The sequence below is a fragment of the Crinia signifera genome, chromosome 8 (genome assembly GCF_055691185.1).
Source record: "Crinia signifera chromosome 8, ASM5569118v1, whole genome shotgun sequence".
In the NCBI taxonomy this organism is placed as follows: Eukaryota; Metazoa; Chordata; class Amphibia; order Anura; family Myobatrachidae; genus Crinia; species Crinia signifera.
In genome coordinates this window covers 36,995,086-37,020,947 of record NC_139224.1, presented here as the reverse complement: position 1 = coordinate 37,020,947, position 25,862 = coordinate 36,995,086, and the positions used below count along the sequence as shown (strand labels likewise).

General features: G+C 45.4%; 1 protein-coding gene across 1 annotated transcript in view; it reads right to left on the bottom strand.

The window, feature by feature from the left end:
- Nucleotides 1-22,941, bottom strand: part of SYN2 (synapsin II) — a 283,187-nt gene extending 260,246 nt beyond the window's left edge. Inside the window, exon 1 of the mRNA XM_083156164.1 lies at nt 22,114-22,941. Within this exon, the coding sequence (XP_083012290.1) occupies nt 22,114-22,391 (278 nt within the window). The 5' untranslated portion in view covers nt 22,392-22,941. The remainder of the gene's footprint in view (nt 1-22,113) is intronic.
- Nucleotides 22,942-25,862: the final 2,921 nt, after the last annotated feature.

Genomic DNA, 25,862 nt, shown 5'->3' with positions numbered 1-25,862 from the left:
GAAGCTGGTTGTTGCATATAAAAGGGAATGGGTCATTTGGTCAACCCATATTAGGTCAATATGCATTGGGTCGACTACTGAAGGATGACATGGCTTAGGTTGACACAGGAAAAAGGTCAACAGGGTTGGAAGGTCAACACAAACATTAGGACGACAATGGGAAAGATTGACAGTCAAAAGGTCAACCTGAGTTTTTTACGTTATTTTGTCCTGGATGTCAACCTAGTAAGCATGGACACCATCAATGCATACCACGTCCCCTCGCATGAGTCGCTGCCCTCGGCACATTATTTTATTCTCCCACCACGTCATAGCTGTCGGCACATGTCGGCTAAAAAAGTGAAAACCTCATGTCGACCTATTGACTGTTGACATTCCCACTGTCGACCTAATGCATACCTGCCGACTTTTTAAAACTCCTCTCCGGGCTTCAGTGAAAGGGGGACGGGAAGAGGCTACGTTTTGGGGGTGGGGCGAGGCTGACGTCACAAAGCCCTGCCCCATGACAGGCAGCCACATCAATTTGTGGGTTTGTGGGTGGGGGAGGGGCTTAAATGACACAATTCGCATAATTCAGCCCCACCCCCTCCCAGCTGACCCGCAAAATTCAACGTTTTATACCGCGGGGAAGGGGGGAGCAGGGGCTGTGGTGAAAATGCAGGAGACTTGCCCACCTTGGGGGGCCGGGAGGGGGACCCGAGTTACAGGACCCCCCGGCCATTCCGGGAGGGTAGGCAAGTATGACCTAATGCTTGTGTCAACCTTAGCTGTGTCAACCTATTTCATGTGTCGACATAAGCCATGTCAACCTTCAGTGGTTGAGCCAATGCAAGTCTGTAATGAAGAACAAAAAGTAAATGTCAGACAAATCAGTCACTATATGTAAATATGGTCACTTTTCTATCATGTGTCTACATGCCATGATCACAAACAGAGATCCCCTTGTAGGTGCTGGACTCGGAGATACAATCACAGCACCGTTCTTCCTATTCATTAATATCCCCCGCTGGCTCCGGTCTAGCTGCAAACACCGTGATCACTTGTGACATTTCATGGTGCTTTCCTAATGAGCAATTCTTGGAACGGAAAACACTGCAGTGTCTTCTCTACGTGGTAGCCACAACATAAATGGTTCTCTTTCCCATCAAGTAACTTGTGTCTACAGAAATATCTTATTTATGTCCCTGTAAAAGAAAAAAACGAAATGTAAAATATGATAAAAATCACAGTTGTGCAGAGCCGGCATATTTTTGTTTAGAAGATAAATAAATTGATGAAGATTGAGAGGTTATTTCACAGACATTGATATTTTTTGATAGTCTAAAATCAGGGATGGGGAACCTTTGGCCCTCCAGCTGTTGTTGAAGTATGACTCCCAGCATGCCCTGCAACAGTTTTAGCATGTCCAAATAGCAAAACTGTAGCAGGGCATGCTGGGATACGAAGTTCAACAACAGCTGGAGCCAAAGGTTACCTATCCACGATTTCAATAATGAAACACTAATTTATTCCATGTACAGTATGAGAAAAACCTAAATAATATGGATGGATGGATGGAGAGAAGGCGAGCAGGATTGGTTAGGGTAGCACGGGATACATCTACATACGTGTTTGCTGAATTATTCATCTTAGTACATTAATGTGATGCCACTTTCGATCATGTATGTCTAGCTGCTGCATAGCCTCTAAGTACAGTGTTATTCAACCAGTCATCTCTGTAGTCTTAAAGGGCTTGGCGTCCCCTAATCCACATAGACTCAATTTCATCACTTCTTAGATTATTTAATATTCATACAAAGAAGGGTCTCACAAGGACACATGACAGATTTATCAAAGCAAAAGCCGTAACTGTGACAGTGAAAAGCCGGATTACAATCACCAGTTCTCATGTAGGTGGCATCATTTGCACATCTGTAAAATCAGGGTAACACTGTAGGATGTGTTCCGGGTGAGATGGGTCATGCTGCGTTGTATGCAGAGGAAGAACCTTTGCATTATTAATATTATTCTTTATGGTGTAGTGTATAAATAAAACACAAACACCACTATATAAATAATTTCAGTACTGCACAAAAAGAGATTTATTCTATCAGTCCCTGCCAAAGTCGCCCACACATGCCCTCAAGTCCAAGATTGACCAGAGGCCACATAATCTACTACAGCTGTATCACTGTGGCACTGCTGGCGCTGGATGCCAAGGCAGGCTGGTGTTTGTAATTTGGCACTTGAAGTATTTACAAGCTCCAGCAATTACTTCTTTGACTGCCTAGGCTTTTGTACCAGTAGTAATTAGGAATGCCCAATCCCGAGATTCCCAGGATCCGAGATTGGCTTCCCCAATAAAAGAAAACGCCCCAGCCATATTTACTTACGTGTGCGGTGCGGCCGGGAGCCGGGCAGGTAAGCGATGGAGCCAGGACCCAGGTGGGCGGGCGATGGAGCCAGGGTGGGTGGGCGGCCGGTGCAGCCAGGGTGGGTGGGCTGATGGAGATGGGAGGGCAGCGTACCCAGGACGAGGAGGGCTGTGTGGACTGCGCAGCGTGACCTCTGACCTCATCACGCTGCACAGAGCCACACTGCGAGCCAGCATTTCCTTGCTCATAATGGAGAGAGGGAGTGGTGAAGATTGGAGGTAGGAGCAGATAGGGGTGGGGGGGTGGAGAGTTTGTGAGCTAAAAACTGTCACAGCTCAAGGTGAAAGTACACTGCAGAAGCCGTCATTTTGACAGGCTTTTAAAACAGGTTTTTTTTTTGTTTTGTTTTTTTAATATTTGTACATTAAAATGCCAGTTAGAAACCAAATTTGATGATGAGGGCTGGTGTCTGTGGGCAGCCTTGGCGAGAGAAAGTAATAACCATTCAGTTCCTGTCATTTTTCAAACACAGGTCCTTATTCAGATCTGATCACAATACAAATTTGGGTACTTATGTAATATCTGGACTCCCGTTTTTCTTATGAGACCGCTGCGCTCGCCACGCTTCGGGCACGGTGGCTCGCTGCGCTCGCCACACTATATAAAATCAACTCCATGCGTAGTTGGATAGTAGGGGTATGAAAAAATGGGGTGCATTTAACATGGGAGTCCAAATAATACATAAGTACCCAAATTTGTTCTCAAAATGGGCAAAACCATGTGCACTGCTGGTGGGGCAGATGTACTGTAACATGTATAGAGAGAGTTACATTTGGGTGAGTTATTTTGTTTCTGTGCAGGGTAAATACAGACTGCTTTATTTTTCCACTGCAATTTAGATTTCAGTTTCAACACACCCCATCCAAATGTAACTCTCTGCACATGTTACATCTGCCCCACCTGCAGTGCACACGGTTTTGCCCATTTTGAGAACAAATTTGTACTGCGATCAGATCTGAATAAGGACCACAACCTGTAACTAGGTAAAAATGGGCTGTATGGTCTATGCCTCTATTGTAGTTGCCATCAGATGAATATCATTTCTGGAAATGCTTTATTGGGTAAGTATTTCTATTATCCACTTGGATTTTGCCAGACTCGGAACTAAAGGCTCAATGAACCTGATTACACTGTAATAACTGAATTTTTAATATTTCATTTGAATAGATAGAAATGAATAGCATGTATTGAAAGTTGCATACTGTATAACGTTTAAAATAAGAGTATATGTAGTGTATTTGGGCAGTCTCTATTGAAAAACAGAGGCAACATTAGAAACAGTAGCTTTGAATTATATGCAGGAACAAGGGACATAATTGCACTTAATGCCAAAGATACATTATAATTAGAGCACAAGGATAACTGTGAGCAGATATAGCTGTCCAGGAACACAACGGAAGGTCAGACACTGGTCTACACAATACATTCAGAGGTGCAATCTCATATATTAAGGCAGGATCATACTTAAGGTGCGTACACATGTACAGATTTATCTGTCCAATCTATCTGGTGGGGAAAAAAAACCTGGAAATGTATGGGAGTATATGACAATCAAAAATTCCCACCCAAATGCAGGAAAACAGAAAAAAATATATGCTTTGATAAATTTGTTATATCAGAATGATTTAAACAATTTGTCTGACTGATCACTGTCTGTTTTCAAGCGTTTGGGAACAATTTTTTGATTGTCATTTGCTCCCATACATTTCCAGGTTTTTGTTCCCACCAGATAGATTGGACAGATAAATCTGTCCGTGTGTATGCACCTTTAGGTCAAGGTCATAGGGCTATAGATACTGCTCAAACCTGCAGAAACACACCAATCACAAGGGATACCAAGAAAGTATTCCTACCAACTAGCACTAATGATCGAATAACTCCCACAAACCATACAGAGGCCACTACCCTCCTTTTACAGGTGGCACCATCTGTCCAGAGATATGTGTAGAAGGTGACTCTAGGACAGAATCTTTGATAACTTTTCTGCCATTTTCTTCCAAAAGTATAGACAGAAAAATGTCACCAGAAGGTTTACAGTAGGGAGTACACAGCACGTTGTGGATGATCTGCAGCATGGAGTCAACATGGATAGACAACTCCACCCCCTGATACACAAAGCCACGCCCACAAGCCTCTGACTGGCCCTCAGAAAAATGAAAAGCAGGGATTAACATTGGTGGCTGAAAACATTGATGGTTCCCTTGCAGATTTTTTTTACAATCAAGATGAACCACCAATGGTACCATCGATGGTTAACTCACTGGTGGCCATCCCTACTCATGGTTTGGCCCCTTCATGCATGCGCAATGGGGCCGCTAGGCATACTGCATCAGTATCAGACAGGACAGACGTGGAATGAGGGGGTGAGCGGACGTCAAAGTAAATTTTTCAGGAAAATTTCACTAGAATACATTTCAGCACTAGAGAGTGTTAAATCACAGCGATAAGCAGCGATGCAGGAACTCTTTTAGCGCTTATTAAAGGGAAATGCTAACACTGTACATTGACCCCTTGTTAATATAAAGTCATTTACGGAATGTATTAAACTTTTGTAATATACTACTTTTGCTGTATATTAATTTCAAATGTTCCATTACTGCACTTTATTAATATATTTCTTACCGTATTACAAAATAAGGTGTCTGCTATTTTTAGTTTTTGTGAATCGTTGCTTTACAGAGGTTGGAGCAGAAGGTCACCACCTGTGCACAGCGGATCTGCACTGATGCTGCCTATTTCCTTTCAGTGGTGTTACGAACACTGTACATTAAAGCAAAATCCACCAGTATACCTAGCAGTTCTACATGTACAGTACGCGCTATAATCAGCTCGCATACAGACACACACAACAGCTTGCAGCACTCAGCACCTATTGTGTGCAACTAAAATATCAGTTCTTATGGGTAAAATGTGTGGGTGATATTAGCCCAAGGATTTATGCAGGGGTGTAACCAGAATTTTGTGGGCCCCATAGCATATGCATCTTGAGAGACACCTCTCCGAACCATTTATTAATTTTATGTCCTATACAGAAGTAGTGCCCTAGATTATTTTATGAACCATTATAGTTCAAGTTCAGATGATGTTAAATTGTAAGGCTGCCAGTATACATTATGCCCCACAGTATGCCCAATTCACAATATGACATAGTGCCCATGTCCATACTGTGACACAGTAGAGTGCCCTTCAGGTCATATTATGCCACTTTACAGTGCCCCAGAACATTTTATGCCACATTTTCGTGCCTCCATTTCATATTGTGCCACACAAAAGTGCCCCAGTTCTTCTTATTTATTATAGACAATGATCAGATCAGATAATAACACACTACTTTGCTCTACAGTGCATAGTGTATCACATCACAGTTGCCTCCAGATGCCACATTATGGTGCCCCTTGACATTAGAACATCCACTACACACTCCTCTCACATAAATATATGTCACGCAATTCATTCTGGAAAATGGATCAGACCCAATTGCTTAGCAGGCAAATCTGGGAAATTGGTATAAAAGTTTATAACCTAGATTCAAACCCTGTAAGGCTCTGGACCCATAGCAGTGGCACCCCTTGTACCTACTATAATTACACCCATGGATTTATGTACTGCTCTAATTGCAGATTTAAAAGAAAATAATGTTACCACACACAGTATGTAACAAAGGCTCTCCACGTAAACGTAAACTGTCCATAATAAATCAAGTTCTTCATGAAAGCGTCCAATAAGTTTAAAATAGCATAAAACCGTTTCATTATCCATATAATACATCCCATGATCTTTTCATAATTGTTACTTGCTTGCTGGATACAGTGTGGTATTTATCTGTGGTGAATTTCAATTGAGAATCATGTCTCTGGCCCTGCAGTTTAGTGGTAATTTATCATTGCAAGCAAATCAGCGGTCAATTGCTCAGGTCTGAGCCCCAGATCAGCAGCATCACTCAGAAGACATCTATTAGTCAGTAGATGCAGCAGACAAGAGGACCAGCACAGAAAACAGGGCTGTACTTACTGTATGTTCCTGTGCAGCACCATTCTGTGCTTGGCATGTAGCATGGTTTAATATTGCATTATACCCATTTACTTATATCACATTGTTTATCTTATTTTATTCCCAAGGCCCTTTCCATATACATTCTGCTCATAAACTGGGTACACACTGGTCAATATATCATGGGCCCTTTGGTGGCTGTGTACCAACAAGAGGTCTATGAAATACATCATTCATAGACATAGGGCCTGATTCAGACTGATTAGCAGGGCTGCAGTCTTTGCAAATGGACAAAACCATGCTGCACTGCATAGATGTAAAAATACCCCCCCCCCCCCACACAAAAAAAATCTAACTCTCTCTACACGTTACATTTGCACTACAGCATGATTTTGTCTATCTGCAAAAACTGCAGCCTTGCGGACAGGTCTGAATCATCCCATAATGTTGTGCAAGCAGCAAAGCCAATGGCCAATATATTTCTGCTGATATGTCCTTGCATAGTGCTGAGTGTATGGGCGGTCAGCACATGTAAATATCCAGCCAGTTGTACCATTATGCACAACATATCAGGATGAAGATTGACAAGTGCATGCACAATTACCTATCGTCAGGTAGAATCAGCTGGCTAGCCAATGCTGGGCAGCACGGCAATGAGGTTGTAGTAGTACGTTTATTTATAAGGTGCCGCAAAGTGTCCGCAGCGCCGTACATAGCAAACAAAAAACAAATTACAAGGTAGCGTACAGGGTGTGTTGAAAAATACAGTATAAATAGGGGTATAGCTGGTAGAACTAAAATCAGCATCAGTTCAGATGTAGGTGTCAAAATTGTCGAGGAGACTGAAGATGAAGTAGAGGAAGGGAAGAACGGGACAGGAGCACAGGTGAGGTAATGAGGTAGGGTGAGTACGTGAGGAAGGAGGGCCCTGCTCATAAGAGTTAACATACTAAAAATAGGTGGGTGGACGAACGAAAAACAATAGGATAAGTAGGAACGGAGGGGAACGGAGGCAGGATAGGAGGATCAAAAGAGGTTAGGAGGAGGGATAGGCTAGTCGAAAAAAGTAGGTTTTGAGGGAGCGCTTGAAGGAGGTAAGGGAATCAGAAAGCCTGATGGGTGGCGGGAGGTTGTTCCAGTGCAGGGGGGCAGCGCGAGAGAAGTCTTGGACACGGGAGTGGAGGAGGCGATTAGGTGAGAGGTCAGTCGGCGGTCAGCGATGGAGCGAAGAGGACGGGAGGGAGTGTGGATAGAGATCGGTGAAGAGAGGTAAGGAGCGGTGGAGGAGGAGAGAGCCTTGTAGGTGGTGGTGAGGAGTTTAAAGAGAACTCGGAAAGGAATGGGGAGCCAGTGAAGAGATAGACAGAGGGGGGAGGCGGAGGTAGAGCGGCGGGAGAGGAAGATGAGCCTAGCAGTAGCGTTAAGAATGGATTGGAGAGGTGCGAGGCGGGTGAGAGGTAGCCCAGAGAGAAGGATGTTGCAGTAGTCAAGGCAGGAGATGACAAGAGAGTGAATGAGAATTTTAGTCGCGTCAGTGGAGAGGAATGGTCTGATGTGCGAGATGAGGTCATGGGTTCTATTCCCACCATGGCCCTAACTGTCTGGAGTTTGTATATTCTCCCCATGGGTTTCCTCGGGGTGCTCCGGTTTCCTCCCACAATCCAAAAATATACTGGTAGGTTAATTGGCCCCAACAAAACTAACCCTAGAATGTCTGTATGTGCGTGTACATGTGGTAGGGAATACAGATTGTAAGCTGCACTGGGGCAGCGCTGCGGAATATGTGTGCGCTACTGTATATAAATAACTGGTGATAATAATCCTAGTGTGTGCCCAGTATTACTTTTGGTACTTGTTTCCTAGCACGGCGCCAGCGATAAAAATTGTACCCCCAAAATCGCGTTGATTGCATCGCATGCAACTAAATCACATGCGATAGACGCAATTTTTACATTGGAATCAATGAAAAATGGTCCCCGAGACCCGATTTTACAATGGCCCCAATGTTAAATGGCCCCCAGACCTCAAATTTTATTGTTTCCCAACTCTGATGGGTCAAATGCCCCCCCATTGTTAACCCCGAAGCGTGACGAGCGCAGCGAGCCCGCGAGGGGCGGCGGTATGCGTCCTCCGACCTTTTCATACCCCCACTATCCACGTCGGCGTGGAGTTGATTTTATATAGTGTGGTGAGCGCAGCGAGCCACCAAGCCCGAAGCAAGGCGAGCGCATCGAGCCCCGCATTACTTCACAGGTATTACGCGTCCCCTCGCCACGCTTCGGGCTTGGTGGCTCGCCACACTATATAAAATCAACTCCACACAGTCGTGGATAGTGGGGGTATGAAAAGGTCGGAGGACGCGTACCGCTGCGCTCGCCACGCTTCGGGTTGGCGTTGGTCGTGGGGTGGCGTTAAGAATGGGGGGGGGGCATTTGTCATGTAAAATACCCATAAGGGTGGGTATACAGAAAATCGGGTCCATTGGCCCATTTAACATTGTTCCCTATGTAAAATCGTGTCCATCGTATCGGTCGCATCGCATGCCTTAACTTAAGGCATGACTTTTTAATTGTCGGGGAAAAGGCTAAAAATAGCCCTGAAATCGCCTCGGTCGCATCCATCGCATACCTTACTAACACCTATGATGGGCGCCGTGCTAGGAAACGTGTACCTTACTTTTAGTTGTAAACAACTTTGGAAACCTGCATCATCATCATCATCATAATTCAAAAAAAAATGACATCTAATACATTTGTATGTTAGAAGAAACTATTTTTAATGTTCAGCAATTATATGGCATGCACGCCATTCTGCCCTGAAGTGTAAGGACCTTCCCATGAGAAGGGTGCACCTTTATTTAGCCAGAATGTTCTGTTTAAAATTGCAGCCAGCAAACCATACTGTGCAGCAGGACTACGCGTTGGGAATGACAAATGTTGCTAAGAAATCAGCACGGCAAGATGCTTATCATGTGTCCGCACAATAATTTCCTCTGATCTCAATAAATTCAGGCCAAGCTGCTCATTAAAGGCAATCACGCTGGAGATTGGGACAGCGTTCGAGTCCTACAGCTACCGTGCACTTTCACATTCCGCTCACAGAATATCAGGAGATGATCCAAGCAACTCTGCCAAATCGCTTGGCTGGCCTGGTTAGTGTGGCAGAAGCCATACATTTAATGGAGTCTTTGGTCAATGAATATTTATGGTAGCTAAATACAATAGTCACTCAAGGGTATATTAGACAACAGCAGCTAATTGTGTGCAATTTGGGGATTACGCCATTTGGAAACTCACGTCTGTACAGTATTGTTACAGTGTGTGATAATAAAACAAGTCAAGTGAGGTTATACCATGAACTGTGAGAACATGAGACCAGTCAGATGAATAATATCATATGCTTGGGGATACCTGTAGACCGGAACCAGAAAACACTTGGATAGAACATTAACAGCTTGGACACTGAATTAATGATGTAGAGACAAACATATTGCATGCTGGGAGCTAAGCACCTCCTCCGTCTGTGAAAAATGATGCCTTACAGATGGCAGGATAAATATCATATAAATGGCATTTTAATAAAAACAACAAAATATTAAGGTGGACAAATGAGATGCTAATTTATGCGACAATCTTTTATAAAGCAGAACGCCTAGAATACCAATACCACGGGGGAGATTTATTAAACCTGGTGAAGTGATAAAGTGGAAGGTGATAACACAGCAGCCAGTCAGCTCATAACTGTCATTTTCATTAAAACTCAGCCTGTAACATGCATGACAGTTATGGGCTGATTATCCTCTTCCATTTTATCAATTCATAAGGCTTAAAAAAAATCTGTCCCTATATGTACTAAGCCAGTGGTCAGGGAACAGGGGTAAATTGTCAGAAATGGGGTAAAAATGAAATTGGGGTAATGGACGGTCATGCTGCCGAGACACAGGCGGGCATGCATATTAATCTATATACATGCTCGGCTGTGTCTCGGATGCACATCTGTTCATTATCCCAGGAGTTTCATTTTATTGCATATAGAATCTATATATAGATCCTGTATGCATGCCCGACTGTGTGTGTGTGTATGTTACAGTATTGTATTGATACAGTAATGACCTGACGCAGTGCAGTGTGTCAGGCCCTTGCGTATTGCACACTTCCCTGTGTGGTGCCCCGGGTCCCGCCTCCAAGTCCGCCCGCTTCTTCAGTAGAGTCGACTAATTGTTGCACCATCTCGGCTGTGCGCAGTCTGTACTGCTGCTGCGGCACCAAGTTTCTTTGCCTGTTATAGGCTCATGTCAAGGTATACGCATCTCTACTCTAGGGAAAAGCATTTGCACAGAGAGATAAAATGGAAAGAGATAAAAGTATCAATCAGCTCCTAACTGCTGTTACAGCTCTGTTTGAAAATTGAGAGTATGACTGACTGGTACTTTATCTCTGTCCCTTCTATCTCTCTCTTCAAGGCTTAGTACATAAACATGTTAATGCATCGGCACTGTATACAGTATAGTGTAATAACAATATATGCATCTTTACACCAATGGCATTTGTATTGTTTACTAGTTCTGACTTATGTTTGAGAGTAACGTAAACTTCAAACAAAAAAGGGGCGAAAGGATGTATTTTGCCTCCAGATTGTTACCATGGTCAAGGGTGGGGGTGCTGACGTACAGTATGCTTTGAGATATCAATACTGCTCCTGTTTTCCTTCCGGAAGTGATCCTTTGGGACCTTAACACAACAGATGGCCATGCTGAGTGAATGCACCAATAGCTCTGCTGGGCCCTGGTACAGGGGATAGGGTGGGGCCAATTGGAGGGGTGGGGTCAGACCCTGTTGTCAAAGAAAATGAAAATGTAAAGGAAATTGTAACCGAGAGCCGGGCGCTTACCTAATGGGAGGGGGGGGGGGGCGTTGCGGTGGGTCCAGGGCAGTGTTCCCTCTAAGCTGTGCGCACGTGCGCACACACAACTCGATGAGCGTGCGCACAGACATTACAACAGAGCGCACAAAGCAGCAGTGGTCCCTTTTTGCAGTTGTGGACTCAATTAATGTGTGTTTCACCCATTGGGCGGTATTCAATGAGCCGGAATCGCCAAGTTTTATGGCGATTCCGGGGTTTTTTCGTGGCTGACGGTGATTTTTGGAGCTCCAAATGCGAATCACCGTATTCAATGAGCTAGAATCGCCGTTGACGACCGGTGAATGAAGCTGCAATCGCCAAATGTTTTCCTGTACAAATCGCCGTTTTTTGTGTATAGGATTTTTCATGGGGAATCGACGGTAGTTGAGGGGAATCGCCAAAAGTGTATTCAATGTGAAGTTGGCGATTCCTTTTTCTTCTTTCATATCGCCGTTCCTCTCCGAGTGCCCCTCATCATCTTTTTATGGTGAACTTTTATAGGAACATGTGAAATAATTGGTTTTAAGTGCTCTATTTAACTATGCAAGTCTAATGTATTATTATTTGCTGCCCTTGTGTGATGTCATGGTCGTAGAAGTGCTATACAAATATATATTTAATTTTTTCAGGTATTTTTTTTTTCTCCCACAAAGCACTGTTCTTACCCATGGTGCACCTCACTTACCCATGATTCTCCTCCCCACCTCACTCCTTCGTTTGCCCTTTGACCAGATTTCCCAGCGTTTTCCGTCTGCTGTATGGGAAGCGTTTGTCCAGGGTAATTTGCTTGTTTCTAGCATTTATCTGCGATTTTTTAAACAACTGACTACATTAATGAGGCTGTGTAGGGAAACGCCGGTATGGCTGAGAATCGCCGTTAGGGCCGGCGATTCTCAGCCACGTTGAATAGGGTGACTTGGCGACTCCCCACGAATCCCCATGCATGGCGATTCACTGCTAAAAACCGGCGATTGGCAGGCGAATGTTAAATCTGAATCACTGTAACCAGCGATTCAGGACATTGAATACCGCCCATTAACTACATTGTGTGCTTTGTTTTGAATGTTTAAATGTTTATTATCATTTTGAAGTAAAGTTATGCTGAACGTCATTTTCCAGTTATATATAAGTGACGCGCAAAAATTTTAATTTCCTTCCAAAGTTGCACAGTCAAAATCTTTTGCCGTACACAGCCTTCGTAAAATTAGAGGGAACATTGGTCCTGGGCCCTCACCAACATGCCTGGGCCCAGGTAAAGAGTACACGCTCCCCTCCCGTCTCTGCACCACTGGCAGCTGCATAGGCAAAGATCAGTTAGGGTGTGCCAACATGAGAATGCCGTTACCAGCTAGTTACACTCTCTCTATGACGCGCTCTCATCAGTAGATACAATCAAATGAACTCTCTCTGAGTGCAATCATCTCCGGAGCATGTGCTCTGAGCAAACACAGACATGACAGGTGGACAATCAGCTGTGCGTCAGTCTCCTGTGGTCCAGAAATCTCCTTTCCTCTTCATATCGATAACAAACGGCACATCCTGCTGCAGGTCTGCATCCTGCTGCAGGTCTCCAGAGACACAACCTAAGATAAAGGAGCCCAGGGTGTATCCATATAGACAGCCTTGTACAGAGTTGGATTGCGGCGTAGGGCTATGCTGTATTCAGCTCATCTAAGCTACTGTCACATTGGGCACTTTGTGCTCCCATGAACGGAATGCCGGCACTCAGAAGACTGTAAATGTTGATCTCCTGTCACATTAATAATCAGGCCCAACTCAGACACATGGAGAACTAAGAATATTATCATGGGTTCTGGCCACACTACAAGACTCCTTCCTTTACTAGAACCCCACCCATCTGCTCTTTGGTGTTTGTAAATAGTATGTATCCTTCCATTTGCTGACTACAAATACATATCAGAATGGGCACTATGATAAGTATGACCTGGATAACTGAATATGTCAGTATTAAAGATGAGGTCACCAAAACGTAGTAGGTGGGCTCACATTTTAGCCATAAATTGTACCATAAACCTCAGTTTTCCTCCATCTTAAACTGTGCAGTTTAGGAATACCCCTTTCAGACATACGCAAAAATCCCGGGATTTTTCACATGCACGCTCATCATCCCGGGACTAGTGTATGTCTAAAAGGCTATTCCTGCACACCTGCAATTGACCCGGGATTTAAAAAAAACCAGGATTGTACCAGGTCTAAAATGGTATGTCTGAAAGGGGTATAATTGTTCTGATTACCAGGGTTCTTCATGCTTAGAGAGTGCACCTGCATTTTCCCTTGCCAAAATTAGGGGGCATGGCCTACAAATCAAGTCATTCCGTGAGACCACGCCCCTGTTTTCTTCCGCTGTGGGAGCATGGCTAGCGGCTCTGTAAGCTGCTAGCCAGCGCCCAGCCCCTCTGCTTGCGGGAATAGACGATGTGTGCATGCGCACAGCGTCTATTCAGCAGGTGACAGGGGGGACTCCCAACTGCCCCCTTCCCCGCTTTGGGACACTGCTGGCCCCAGGAGGGACGTGGGAACATCCCCAAAAGCCGTAACATTCCCGCAGAAAGTGGGACAGTTGGGAGGTATGCTCTTATGTTTGAAATTAGGATGTGCAATCCAGAATCCCCACACACACACACACACCCCCTTTATGCCTTAGTATCTGTAATTTTATTGTCCCCCCTAAAATCCTGAAACACCCCCACACACACACACACACACACACACACACACACACACTTATATTCCCACAATCTTTGTCAATCCTGTGTATTCAATAATGTCTTCCCCCCACTACCCCTTCTAATGGTTACACTATAATGGTATCACTAGTAAGGTAAATTCTGTCTGAGCCGTCATCAAACTCTCGCAATGTAGTCCTAGCCACAGATCAATACGCGCCTCTAATGTCTGCACACTGTATATCTGGAATCATTAGAAGGCATCAGGGACATGAAAATGAGGGCAGGCATGGGCTTACTAGTAGGGGTTGCTCAGTAGATACTGTACATTAAATCAGAATTGCCTGCATGATGTACCCCTTAAGCCAGGCATGTCCAAACTGTGGCCCTCCATCTGTTGTGAAACTACGCATCCCAGCATGCCTTGCCATAGTTTAGCATTCCCTAATAGCAAAACTGTGGCAATGCATGATGGGATTTGTAGTTTCTCAACAGCTGGAGGGCCATAGTTTGGACATGCCTGCCTTAAGCTTTTGGACCTATTGCAGTAGCACCCCTTGCACCAACTATAATTACACCCCTGGATTTATGTACTGCTCCATTTGCAGATTTAAACGCAAATGATGTTACCACATATATAACAAATGCTCTCCAAGTAAACTGTCCATAATAAATCAAGTTCTGTATGAAAGCATCCAATACGTTTAAAACAGCATAAAAAAGTTTGATTGGTTAAATAATGCATTCCATGATCTTTAAATATTAATTGCAGTCAGCATTTTCCTAATTATTAAAATGCATGTCTGATGTCATATTCATTATACCCCATTTCCGTAAAAAAGCATTTCAGACACAGTTCCACCAGGTCAGACCCCATTTACGCAGACCCTTTGATCTGAGTTATTTAAGGGTCAGCCATTTATTTAAAGCTGCGCCCATGTGCAGTCTTCTTTCTTCTGCCAGTGCTTGGTGATCCAGCTCTCCCTATGCATGTTATACCCCTTTCACAGCGCATATTAAACCAGAGTTATTGCCCGGTGGAGGTGCGGTGTGAAAGCACCAAACTGTATAACCCAGGTTGACCAATCCGGCAATTCTACCCAGGTTATAAAAAGGGTTAAATCCGGATCACCCTGTGTATAATGACCCGGGTTTAATGCAAAAAATTTGGGACCCGGGTTCAAAATCCCAGGTCATACCCAGATTTGCGACATACCTGGAACCGAGTCAGGTGACACAGATCACCCATTAGCACTGCATCCTAACCCGGGCCATTCCCAGGTCCAACTCTGCTCGCTATACAGGCTGGATCCCCAGGACATGAGTTAAAATGGCAGTAACACAGGTTATTTCAGCAGTGGAAAAGGGATACTGTCCGAAATGGTGCATTTCTTAGTATGGTTGTGTCACAAAATGTCAACATTCCCAATATCGCTACTAAAAAGTCAACATGGTCTGAACATCAACATTCAGGAATGCCAACACGGACGCTATGTTTACATACTTATAAAACATCAACATAGTGATTTTCTACTGTTCCAGCCCTGAAACTGGGTCCACACTGGAGTGATAGAAATTTGTTTTCCGACATTGGAACAAATTCCCATCAGCCCGGATTGCCCGTACACACTGGAGTGACATTGTGTTTTATTCAGCTCATAAAAGACTAGCTAAGGAATTATAAGAGTTTCCTAGCACGGCCACAATCTTGTCCATCGTGTACCTTAAAGTTAAGGTACACGATGGACGCGATGGACCAGATTTCCTTTGAAATCAGGTCCATTTTGCCGGCAAAGGCAAAATCGGGACCATCGCGTCGGTCGCGTGCAGAAACATGGCCCGCGATGCCACCGACGCGATGGACGCGATTTTGCCATAGGCTTCAATGTTAAAATATTTTTAACATTGAAATCGGGAGCATCGCGTCGGTCTTGTGCCATTATAATGGCACAAGATGAAAAGGACTTGATTAAGTCCATTTTACATAGCAAACAATGTGAAATGGGCCAATATGACCCATTTCACATTGTATATGGCCTCGTCATCGTTAAAAAGTTAAGCAACCCCATTGTGAGCGTCACCGCACGATTGACGCCAACCCGAAGCGTGGCGAGCGCAGCGAGCCCGCGAGGGGCGGAGGTGCGCGTCCTCTGACCTTTTCATACCCCTACTATCCACGTTGGCGTTGAGTATATAAAGTGTGGCGAGCGCAGCGAGCCGCCGAGCCCCGCGAGGGGACGCGTATACCTGTGAATTTATACGCGTCCCCTCGCCACACTTTATATTCTCAACTCCACGCCGACGTGGATAGTAGGGGTATGAAAAGGTCAGAGGACGCGTACTGCCGCCGCTCGCCACGCTTCGGGTTGGCGGCAATCGTGGGGTGCCGTTGAGGGGGTAAAATTTGGGGTCTGGGGACTACTTTACATTGAATCCAATGTAAAATAGGGTCCCAGGGGCCCTATTCACATTTGATTCAATGTAAAAATCGGGTCCATCGCATCGCATGCGATTTGGTCGCATGCGATGCGACCGACGCGATTTTTCCGACCCGATCACCCCGATACAAATCGGTGTGGCCGTGCTAGGAAACAAGTACCTAAATAATTAACATGGCTGTGTGGGTCTCAATGATGCCAGGTTCTGCATACTGTATAGAAAAAAAATTCCATAGGAGAGAAAAATTCCAGCCCCACAAAGCAGTGCGATATCAGGGTATTCCCAGTAAGCAGTGTGGTATTACAGGGCATTCCCAGCAAGCAGTGCCGTATTACAGGGCATTCCCAGCAAGCAGTGCCGTATTACAGGGCATTCCCAGCAAGCAGTGCGGTATTACAGGGTATTCCCAGCAAGCAGTGCGATATTACAGGGTATTCCCAGCAAGCAGTGCGATATTACAGGGTATTCCAATTTGACAAAAGGTCGAAATGGAAAATGGTCGACATGAGTTTTCGCCCTTTTGTGTCTATGTCGACATGGACACCGTGTAAGTGTACCACGTCCCCTCGCATGGCCCACGTGCTTCGGGCAAACTATTTTATTCTCCCCCTATGGCCACTGGGATGATAAATTATGACAAGTCGGCGAAAACAAAAAAAAAATCATGAAAAACTCACATTGACCTTTATCCATGTCGACCTTTTGACCATGTCGACCGAATGTATGTCAACCTTTCTTATGTGTCAACCTGCTGACCAATCGTAGTTGACCTTTTGACTGTCAAATTAGACACTGTCTTTAGCAAACACAGGATGAACACCAATGAGGTTGAGTGAGTCAAACAATTGTGTAGATCCAAATAGGACAATTACCAAGTCACTTGCCTCTTAGGCAGCTGCCTACAACCTGCTAGTGGAGCCCAGGAGCTGCATTTTGATGCATAACATCCATGGTCTCCACTTCAGCTAATCATTTTTCATTTATCACTTCAAATTAGCAGGAGGATGAATACTACGGTAGCCTTCGGCTTTTGTGAAAGAATCTTCTTCTTATTGGCCCATGAGGTCACAACCCAAGCAGCAGATTCACACACAGGCCCCATCTTTAGCCAAGGCTACAAGATGAAAAATAGCCCCCTTGGGAAAAGTGTGGGGCATCAACATGGGCTCAGGTGTGGGGGAATGCAGCTTTTAAAGAAAACTGTATGTATAGCATATGATATAGAATAAGCTTATGATAGATGACACACATATGAACTAATTCTAATTCACCTGTCTGCATAAGCCACATACTACCAGTGACATCCTGGGCCCCCTAATTGGCCCTGGCATTTGTGCATGTGCGCGACATTTGTCACACGCGTGCACACATGCACCGCACATGCCTGTGTTACATCTCCCAGCTTGCAGGATAGAGGGGAATAAATAACCCCGAGTCCAGTGGCTCTCTCTGTGCGCCAATTGGGAGGCGGAGTCTCCACTTACAAGAAGAAATCGGCCCACCTAGCCATCGGCCCCTCTGGCATTTGCCAGACCGGTCCTGCATACTACACACACAATACTGAACAGCAGGATCAGCCATCAGATCCATATCACTTTTCTTACATACATATTCTTGTAACAATACACCATAAACCAATACATTATAATAATAATAATATATGCAACAATAATACTGGATTGCATACACTTGATTATATAAAGTAAATCATATTTTTAATATAAATATGACTTTATATATTCACCTAAGGGCCTCACAAATGTCTGTGAATACATAATAGTGGCAGATCTATATGTACAGTATGTAAGATAGAGACATAATAAAGAAATGTAATACAAGAGTATATTTTCCTGTCATCTAATCATATATTGGATTTGAGAAAATATGTTAGGGAGACCCAGTAGTCGGGGGAGGGGTTCCTGTACTTTTGATTCTGGTTGATAGATCTACAGGGGGAAATTTACTAAGATGCTAGTTCTATTTCACATGGGATGGGGAACCTCGGCCCTCCAGCTGTTGTTGAACTGCACATCCCAGCATGCCCTTCTACAGCTTTGCTATTTGGCCATACTAAAACTGTAGCAGGGCATGCTGGGATGTGCTGTTTAACAACAGCTGGAGGGCTGGAGGTTCCCCATCCCTGGTCTAGAAGATATAGGATCGGATTGGTTGCCCGGTGCAACATCCCATGTGAAATAGAACTCCCATCTTTGTTCATTTCCACCACAATGTCTAGATAGTCAATGGGTGTACCCCAAGCGCAGAACACATACCCTTTTTTATCAATATGCAATAGGTCAACAGGGTCAAAATGACGACATGAAGAGTAGACATGACAAGGTCGACTTAAGTATTTCACGATTTTATTTTTTTGCTTCATTATTGGTGTCAGCATAGAGGGAGAATATAATATGTGCCGAGCGCAAAAAGTGCAAAACTCATGTCTACCTTTTCATGGATCTACCTTTGCCATGTGGACATGTTGATATTTCCCATGTCAACCTTTGACCGTCCTACCATTGCATGTCCACCTTTTGGGGTAGACCTATTGACTGTCTATCTAGACACGGTCTAATAATTCACACCCATATATTTTAAATGGGTGGGGGGGGGAAATCAGCAATCATTGAGAGCGATACGGTCATTTGGTCTACAGTATGTTGGTCGACAAGCATTGGGTTGACACCATTAGGTCGACATGGGGATAGGTCGACATGGGTCAATGTCGACATGGGTTTATGTCGACACACGCATTAGGTCAACAGTTAAAAGGTCGATATGGGGTTTTTCACTGTTTTTGGAGCCGACATGTGCCGACAGGCGGTATTTCATGCCCTACCATCCTCTAGGGCAGTGGTAGCCAACCCTAGCCTACGAGAGCTACCAACAGTTCACATTTTCCAGACAACCTAGCTGCTGCACAGCTGCACTCATTAATCACTGACACATTTTAATAGATACACAGATGGAGCTAATTAGCTCACTTGTGATTCTGTGAGGAGACCTGCAAAACATGCACTGTTGGTAGCTCTCGAGGACTAGGGTTGGCTACCCCAGCTCTAGGGCGTGGTGGGAGAATAAAATACTGTACCGAGCGCAGCAAGCAATGCGAGTGAATGCGGTGCACTTCCAACTGTGTCCATGTTGACTGTGTCAACCTTCGGGTAAAAAAAACAGTGAAAAACCACATGTCGACCTTTTGACCGTTGACCTAGACACTGTCCACCTAATGTCCTGTCGACCTAGACACTGTTGACCTAAACCCATGTCGATCAATATACTGTAGACCAAACAATCCCAACCCCATTGAGAAGGGCCAAGCATGTTTATGTCATTATATCGGGACTGATGTGTCAGTGGGGACTCACTAAAGTGGAGTGAGCGAATAATGTACAACACATGTAATTGTATTATGTCGGGGTTCATTTGTCACTGCTAAGGGTGCATATAATGATGTACATGTAATTAAATGGGGGGTTCATTTGTCACTGCTAGGGGTGCATATAGTAATGTACATGAAATTAAATTGGTGGGGATGAGTGAGTGCTAGGGGTGCATATATTGATGTACTTGTGATTATATGGGGTAACGTATGTGTTAGGGGTGCATGTAATGATTTACATGTGATTATAAGGGGAAGAATGTGAATGCTACTGGTGCATATAATGATGTATATGGGGGATGTGTCCGTGCTAGGGGTGCATATAATTATATGGGGGGGGGGGGGGGTTGATGCGTTGGGGTGAAATTAATGATGTATATGGGGGGAGGGGGTGATGTGTCAGTGTTGGGGGTGCATATAATTTTGTATATACAGTAGGGAGAAGTGTCAGTGCTAGGGGTGCATATAATGATGTATATGGGGGGGATGTGTCAGTGCTAGGGGTGCATATAATAATGTATATGGGGGGGTGATGTGTCAGTGCTAGAGGTGCATATGATTTATATGGGGGGGGGGTTGTGTGTCAGTGCTAGAGGTGTATATAATGAGGTATATGGGGGATGTGTCAGTGCTAAAGGTGCATATGATTTATATGGGGGGATGTGTCAGTGCTAGGGGTGCATACAATCATGTACATGTAATTATATGGGGATGGGGTGATGTGTCAGTGTTCAGGGTGCATATAATTATGTATATGGGGGTGATGTGTCAGTGTTGGGGTGTATATAATTATGTATATGGGGGTGATGTGTCAGTGTTCAGGGTGCATATAATTATGTATATGGGGGTGATGTGTCTGTTCCGGGTGCATACAATGATGTATATGGGGGGTGTCAGTGCTAGGGGTTCATATAATGATGTACATGTAATTATATGGATGGTGTTGTGTCAGTGCTAGGGGTGCATATAATGATGTATATGGGGGGTGATGTGTCTGTTACGGGTGCATACAATGATGTATATGGGGGTGTCAGTGCTAGGGGTTCATATAATGATGTACATGTAATTATATGGATGGTGTTGTGTCAGTGCTAGGGTGCATATAATGATGTATATGGGGGGGATGTGTCAGTGCTAGGGGTGCATATAATGATGTATATGAGGGGGGTGTATCTGTGCTAGGGGTGCTTATAATGATGTACTGTATATGAGGGGGGTGTATCTGTGCAAGGGGTGCTTATAATGATGTACATCTAATTATATGGGAGGAGGGGGGATATTTGTCAGTACTAGGGGTACATATAATTGTGTACATTTATTATATGGGGGGAGGGGTTGATGTGTTAGTGTCGGGGTGCCTATAATGATGTCTATGAGGGTGATGTGTCAGCGCTATGCATGCATATAATAATGTACATGTAATTATATGGGGGGGAGGGGCGTGATATGTCAGTGTTGGGGTGCATATAATGATGTATATGGGGGAAATGTGTCAATGCTAGGGGTGCATATAATGATGTAAATGTAATTATATGGGGGAGGGGTGATGTGTCAGTGTTGGGGTGTATATAATGATGTATATGGGGGGGGTGTCAGTGCTAGGGGTGCATATACGTTATATGGGGGGGGTGATATGTTGGTGTTGAGCCATATACAATGATGAATATGGGTGGGATGTGTCAGTGCTAGGGGTGCATATAACTATGTAAATGTAATTATATGGGGGAGGGGCGATGTGCCAGTGTTGGGATGTATATGGGGGGGGGGGGGTGTCAGAGCTAGGGGTGTGTATATAATGATGTATATATGGGGGGTGATATGTCAGTGTTGAGGGTGTATATAATGATGTATATGGGGGGGTGTCAGTGCTAGGGGTGCATATACGTTATATGGGGGGGTGATATGTTGGTGTTGAGGGTGTATATAATGATGAATATGGGGGGGATGTGTCAGTGCTAGGGGTGCATATAATTATGTAAATGTAATTATATGGGGGAGGGGTGATGTGTCAGTGTTGGGATGTATATGGGGGGGGGGGGGGTTCAGTGCTAGGGGTGCATATAATGTTGTACAGTACATGTAATTATATGGGGGGGAGAGGGTGATATGTCAGTGCTAGGGGTGCATATAATGATGTATATGGGGGGGATGTGTCAGTGCTAGGGGTGCATATAATGATGTACAGTACATGTAATTATATGGGGGGGAGGGTGATATGTCAGTACTGGGGGTGCATATAATAATGTATATGGGGGTGAACTGTCAGATCCCGGTGTGCATGGCATTTGGGGTAACTCACCAGTCGGTGTGGGGGTCATCAATGATCAGCAGGATGCGTGACCTCCTCCCGGGGCTCCCCGCACTCTGCTCCCCCAGGCCAGCCGAGGCCGCTGTCTGTTTCACCGCGTTGGTGATGGAGGAGAAGAAGCCCCCGGACACCGGTGCGCCCTGCCTGCGCTCCGGTTCGGCGGGTGGGGGCGGCTGGGGGGGCTCCGGTCGCTGCAGGTCGGTCATGTAGCCATTGGGCAGGTTGGCGATGAAGCTGCTGTCCGACAGCCGGCGCCGCAGGAAGTTCATGGTGTAGACGGGTCACCTGGGGGGCTGCCCGCTGTGTGGCTGCGCTGTGCCGGGGAGAAACCGGGGTACAACCGTTGCCTGCTACCTCTCGCACGGACTGGCTGTCTTCTCTTCCTCGGGGCTGTCAGACACCGGTGGGAGGAGCCGCTGGGTCTGCAGTGGCCACAACCTGACGCCCCCCACACCCAAATCCCGCACCACCCAGGCCACTCAGGATGCTGGATGTGCCCCGGACGCTGCAGCCTGCTCTCTCCTCTGTCTGGGTGTACGGGAGCAATGCTCGGTGTACGGGAGCAATGCTCTGTGCTCGGTGTACGGGAGCAATGCTCTGTTTCTGTGCTCTGCTCTGTATAAGGGCGGGATGCTCCGTGCAGGATGCTCACTATGAAGATGGTGGGTGCTCTGTGATAGATGCATGCAATGTGAGAGATGCTGGAGCTATAGTGTGCCCACACGTCTTGGAGGGACGGTGTGACTAGAAGGGATACCCTATGGGACGGAGGGATGCCCTGTGAATAGTAGGGATACCCTGTGACTAGGAGGGATGCTCTGTGACTAGGAGGGATGCTCTGTGACTATAGGAGAGATGCTCTGTGATTAGGAGGGATGCTCTGTGACTAGGAGGGATGCTCTGTGACTATAGGAGAGATGCTCTGTGACTAGGACGGATGCCCTGTGACTAGGAGGGATGCTTTGTGACTATAGGAGAGATGCTCTGTGATTAGGAGAGATGCTCTGTGACTAGGAGGGATGCTCTGTGACTAGGAGGGATGCTCTGTGACTATAGGAGAGATGCTCTGTGATTAGGAGAGATGCTCTGTGACTAGGAGGGATGCCCTGTGGGCCGTGGCTAGTAGGGTTGCCTTGTGACTAGCGGGGTTATTCTAGTTCACTCTTTCTGAAAAATTCCTTCTTAGATGGACAAAACCATGTGCAATGCAGGTGGGGCAGATGTTACTTGTGCAGAGAGAATTAGATTTGGGTGGGGTTTTACTTCAAAATGAGATCTATATTGCAGTGTAAAAATAAAGCAGCCAGTATTTACCCTGCACAGAAACAAATTAACTCACACAAATCTAATTCTCTCTGCACATTTTACATCTGCCCCCCTGCAGTACACATGGTTTTGTCCATCTAAGAAGGATTTTGTCAGAAAGAGTGAACTAGAATAAGGCCCTAGGTCCCTGATTCTGAACAGCCCGGTAATTACTGTGCAGTTGTTTGGCCACCCCCTGAATCGCCGCCCCCCACATATCCCCCTCACAACCTTGCGACAATAAAATGATTTCTCCAGTACATAGTTGTCAATGGTGACTAGCTTATATCTGTGGGCTCCGGACTGAAGACAGGGCGGGCAGCTGATGTCATGTGACGTCACTTCTGCATTTACAAGGGAGCGCCCAGTGTTTTGTGGGCGTTCCCATGTTGGAGCTCCGCCTTCTCCCCTCCTGTGCAAGCAACACGCCAACTGTACAGGTCGGTGAGGGTCACAGAAGCCCTGCACATGCGCATAACTGATTATGCACAGGGCAAACCCTTTGCACGGGGGACCAAATGGATTAGAATCAGGGCCTAGGAGGGATGCCCTGTGACTAGGAGGGATGCCCTGTGTCTAGGAGGGATGCTCTGTGACTAGGAGGGATGACCGTGACTAGGAGGGATGACCGTGACTAGGAGGGATGCCATGTGACTAGGAAGGATACCCTGTGACTAGGAAGGATGCCCTGTGACTAGGAGGGATGCCCTGTGACTAGGATGGATGCTCTGTGACTAGGATTGATACCATGTGACTAGGGTGGATGCTGTGTGACTAGGGTGAATGTCATGTGACTAGAGTGGATGTCGTGTGACTAGGAGGGATGCTCTGTGACTTAAGGTGCCCATACACGTTACAATTATTGTATACAATATTGTATACAATATCGCATCTCATCGCATTTGGGTTTTGCGATGAGATGAGATGAGATCTAGTACAAAAAATATGTGCAGCACATACTTTTTGTACTAGATCTCATCTCATCGCAAAACCGAGATGCGATGGTATGCGATATTGTATACAATAGTGTATACAATAATTGTAACGTGTATGGGCACCTTAAGAAAGATGCTCTGTTACTAGGAGGGATACTCTGACTAGGAGGGATGCTCTGACTAAGAAAGATGCTCTGTGACTAGGAGGGATACTCTGACTAGGAGGGATGCCCTGTGACTAGGATGGATGCTCTGTGACTAGGATTGATACCATGTGACTAGGGTGGATGCTGTGTGACTAGGGTGAATGTCATGTGACTAGAGTGGATGTCGTGTGACTAGGAGGGATGCTCTGTGACTTTGAGGGATGACGTGTGACTAGAGTGGATGTTGTGTGACTAGGAGGGATGCTCTGTGACTAAGAAATATGCTCTGTGACTAGGAGGGATGCTCTGACTAAGAAAGATGCTCTGTGACTAGGAGGGATACTCTGACTAGAAGGGATGCCTTGTGACTAAGGTAGATGTCATGTGACTAGGACGGATGCTCTGACTAGAACAGATTCTCTGTGACTATGAGGGATGCCATGTGACTAGGAGGGATGCCGTCAGAGGCAAATTCCCCAGTAGGCATGTGTCTAGGGGAGGCACAACAGCTTGCTTTCCTGCATGATGCAAGGTGAAGCGCAGCTGGAATGGGTCAATGCATGGGATGTAAAGGCAGTGTGGGTGTCCAATTCATACTAGAGAAGGCGGAGGCTCATTACACTCTATACGGGGAGGGGGTGGCGCATTTTACTCTATATAATATAGGGAAGGGGAGGTACATTATATTCTATACAAGGAGGCACATTCTACTCTATGTGGGGGGGGGGGGGTTATAATGTGAATGTTCAACTATACTCTGTACAGCGCTGCGTAATATGTATGCGCTACATAAGAAACTGTTAATAAATAAATAATGTTGTGCCTAGGGCCAGCCAGACTCCTAAATCCACCTAATGGATGCTAGTGCGGGGATTCACTGAGGTGGTGGGGGGGGGGGGGGGGGGGGCCTGCAGGGTGGCATTTACCTGCCTAGCGAACAGGTTGGTTACAGAGCACCCCCAAGGAGGGTGCTCTGTAACTAAGAGGGATACCATGTGGCTAGAATGACGCTCTGTGACTAGGAGGGATGCCTTGTGCCTAGGAGGGATGCCCTGTAACTAAGAGGTATTCCCTGTGACTAGGAAGAATGCCCTGTGATCAGCACTCTTGTGAGCTTGGGGTGTTGCATGTGCTGATCAGCAATGTTTATATGGCAGTACGTTTCTCTATGTGTACTGCTGGTATGAATGGCTGTCAGTATGATGAGAGCACCCAATATAAAATAATCTTGCTTATTTTAACTTAATACTGTATAACATACAGTATAATTATGTCAAATGACTACTACGTAGCATTGACCAAATGACACAATGATTGGTCTTTAAGATGAAATAAAACAATAAAGGACAGTGAC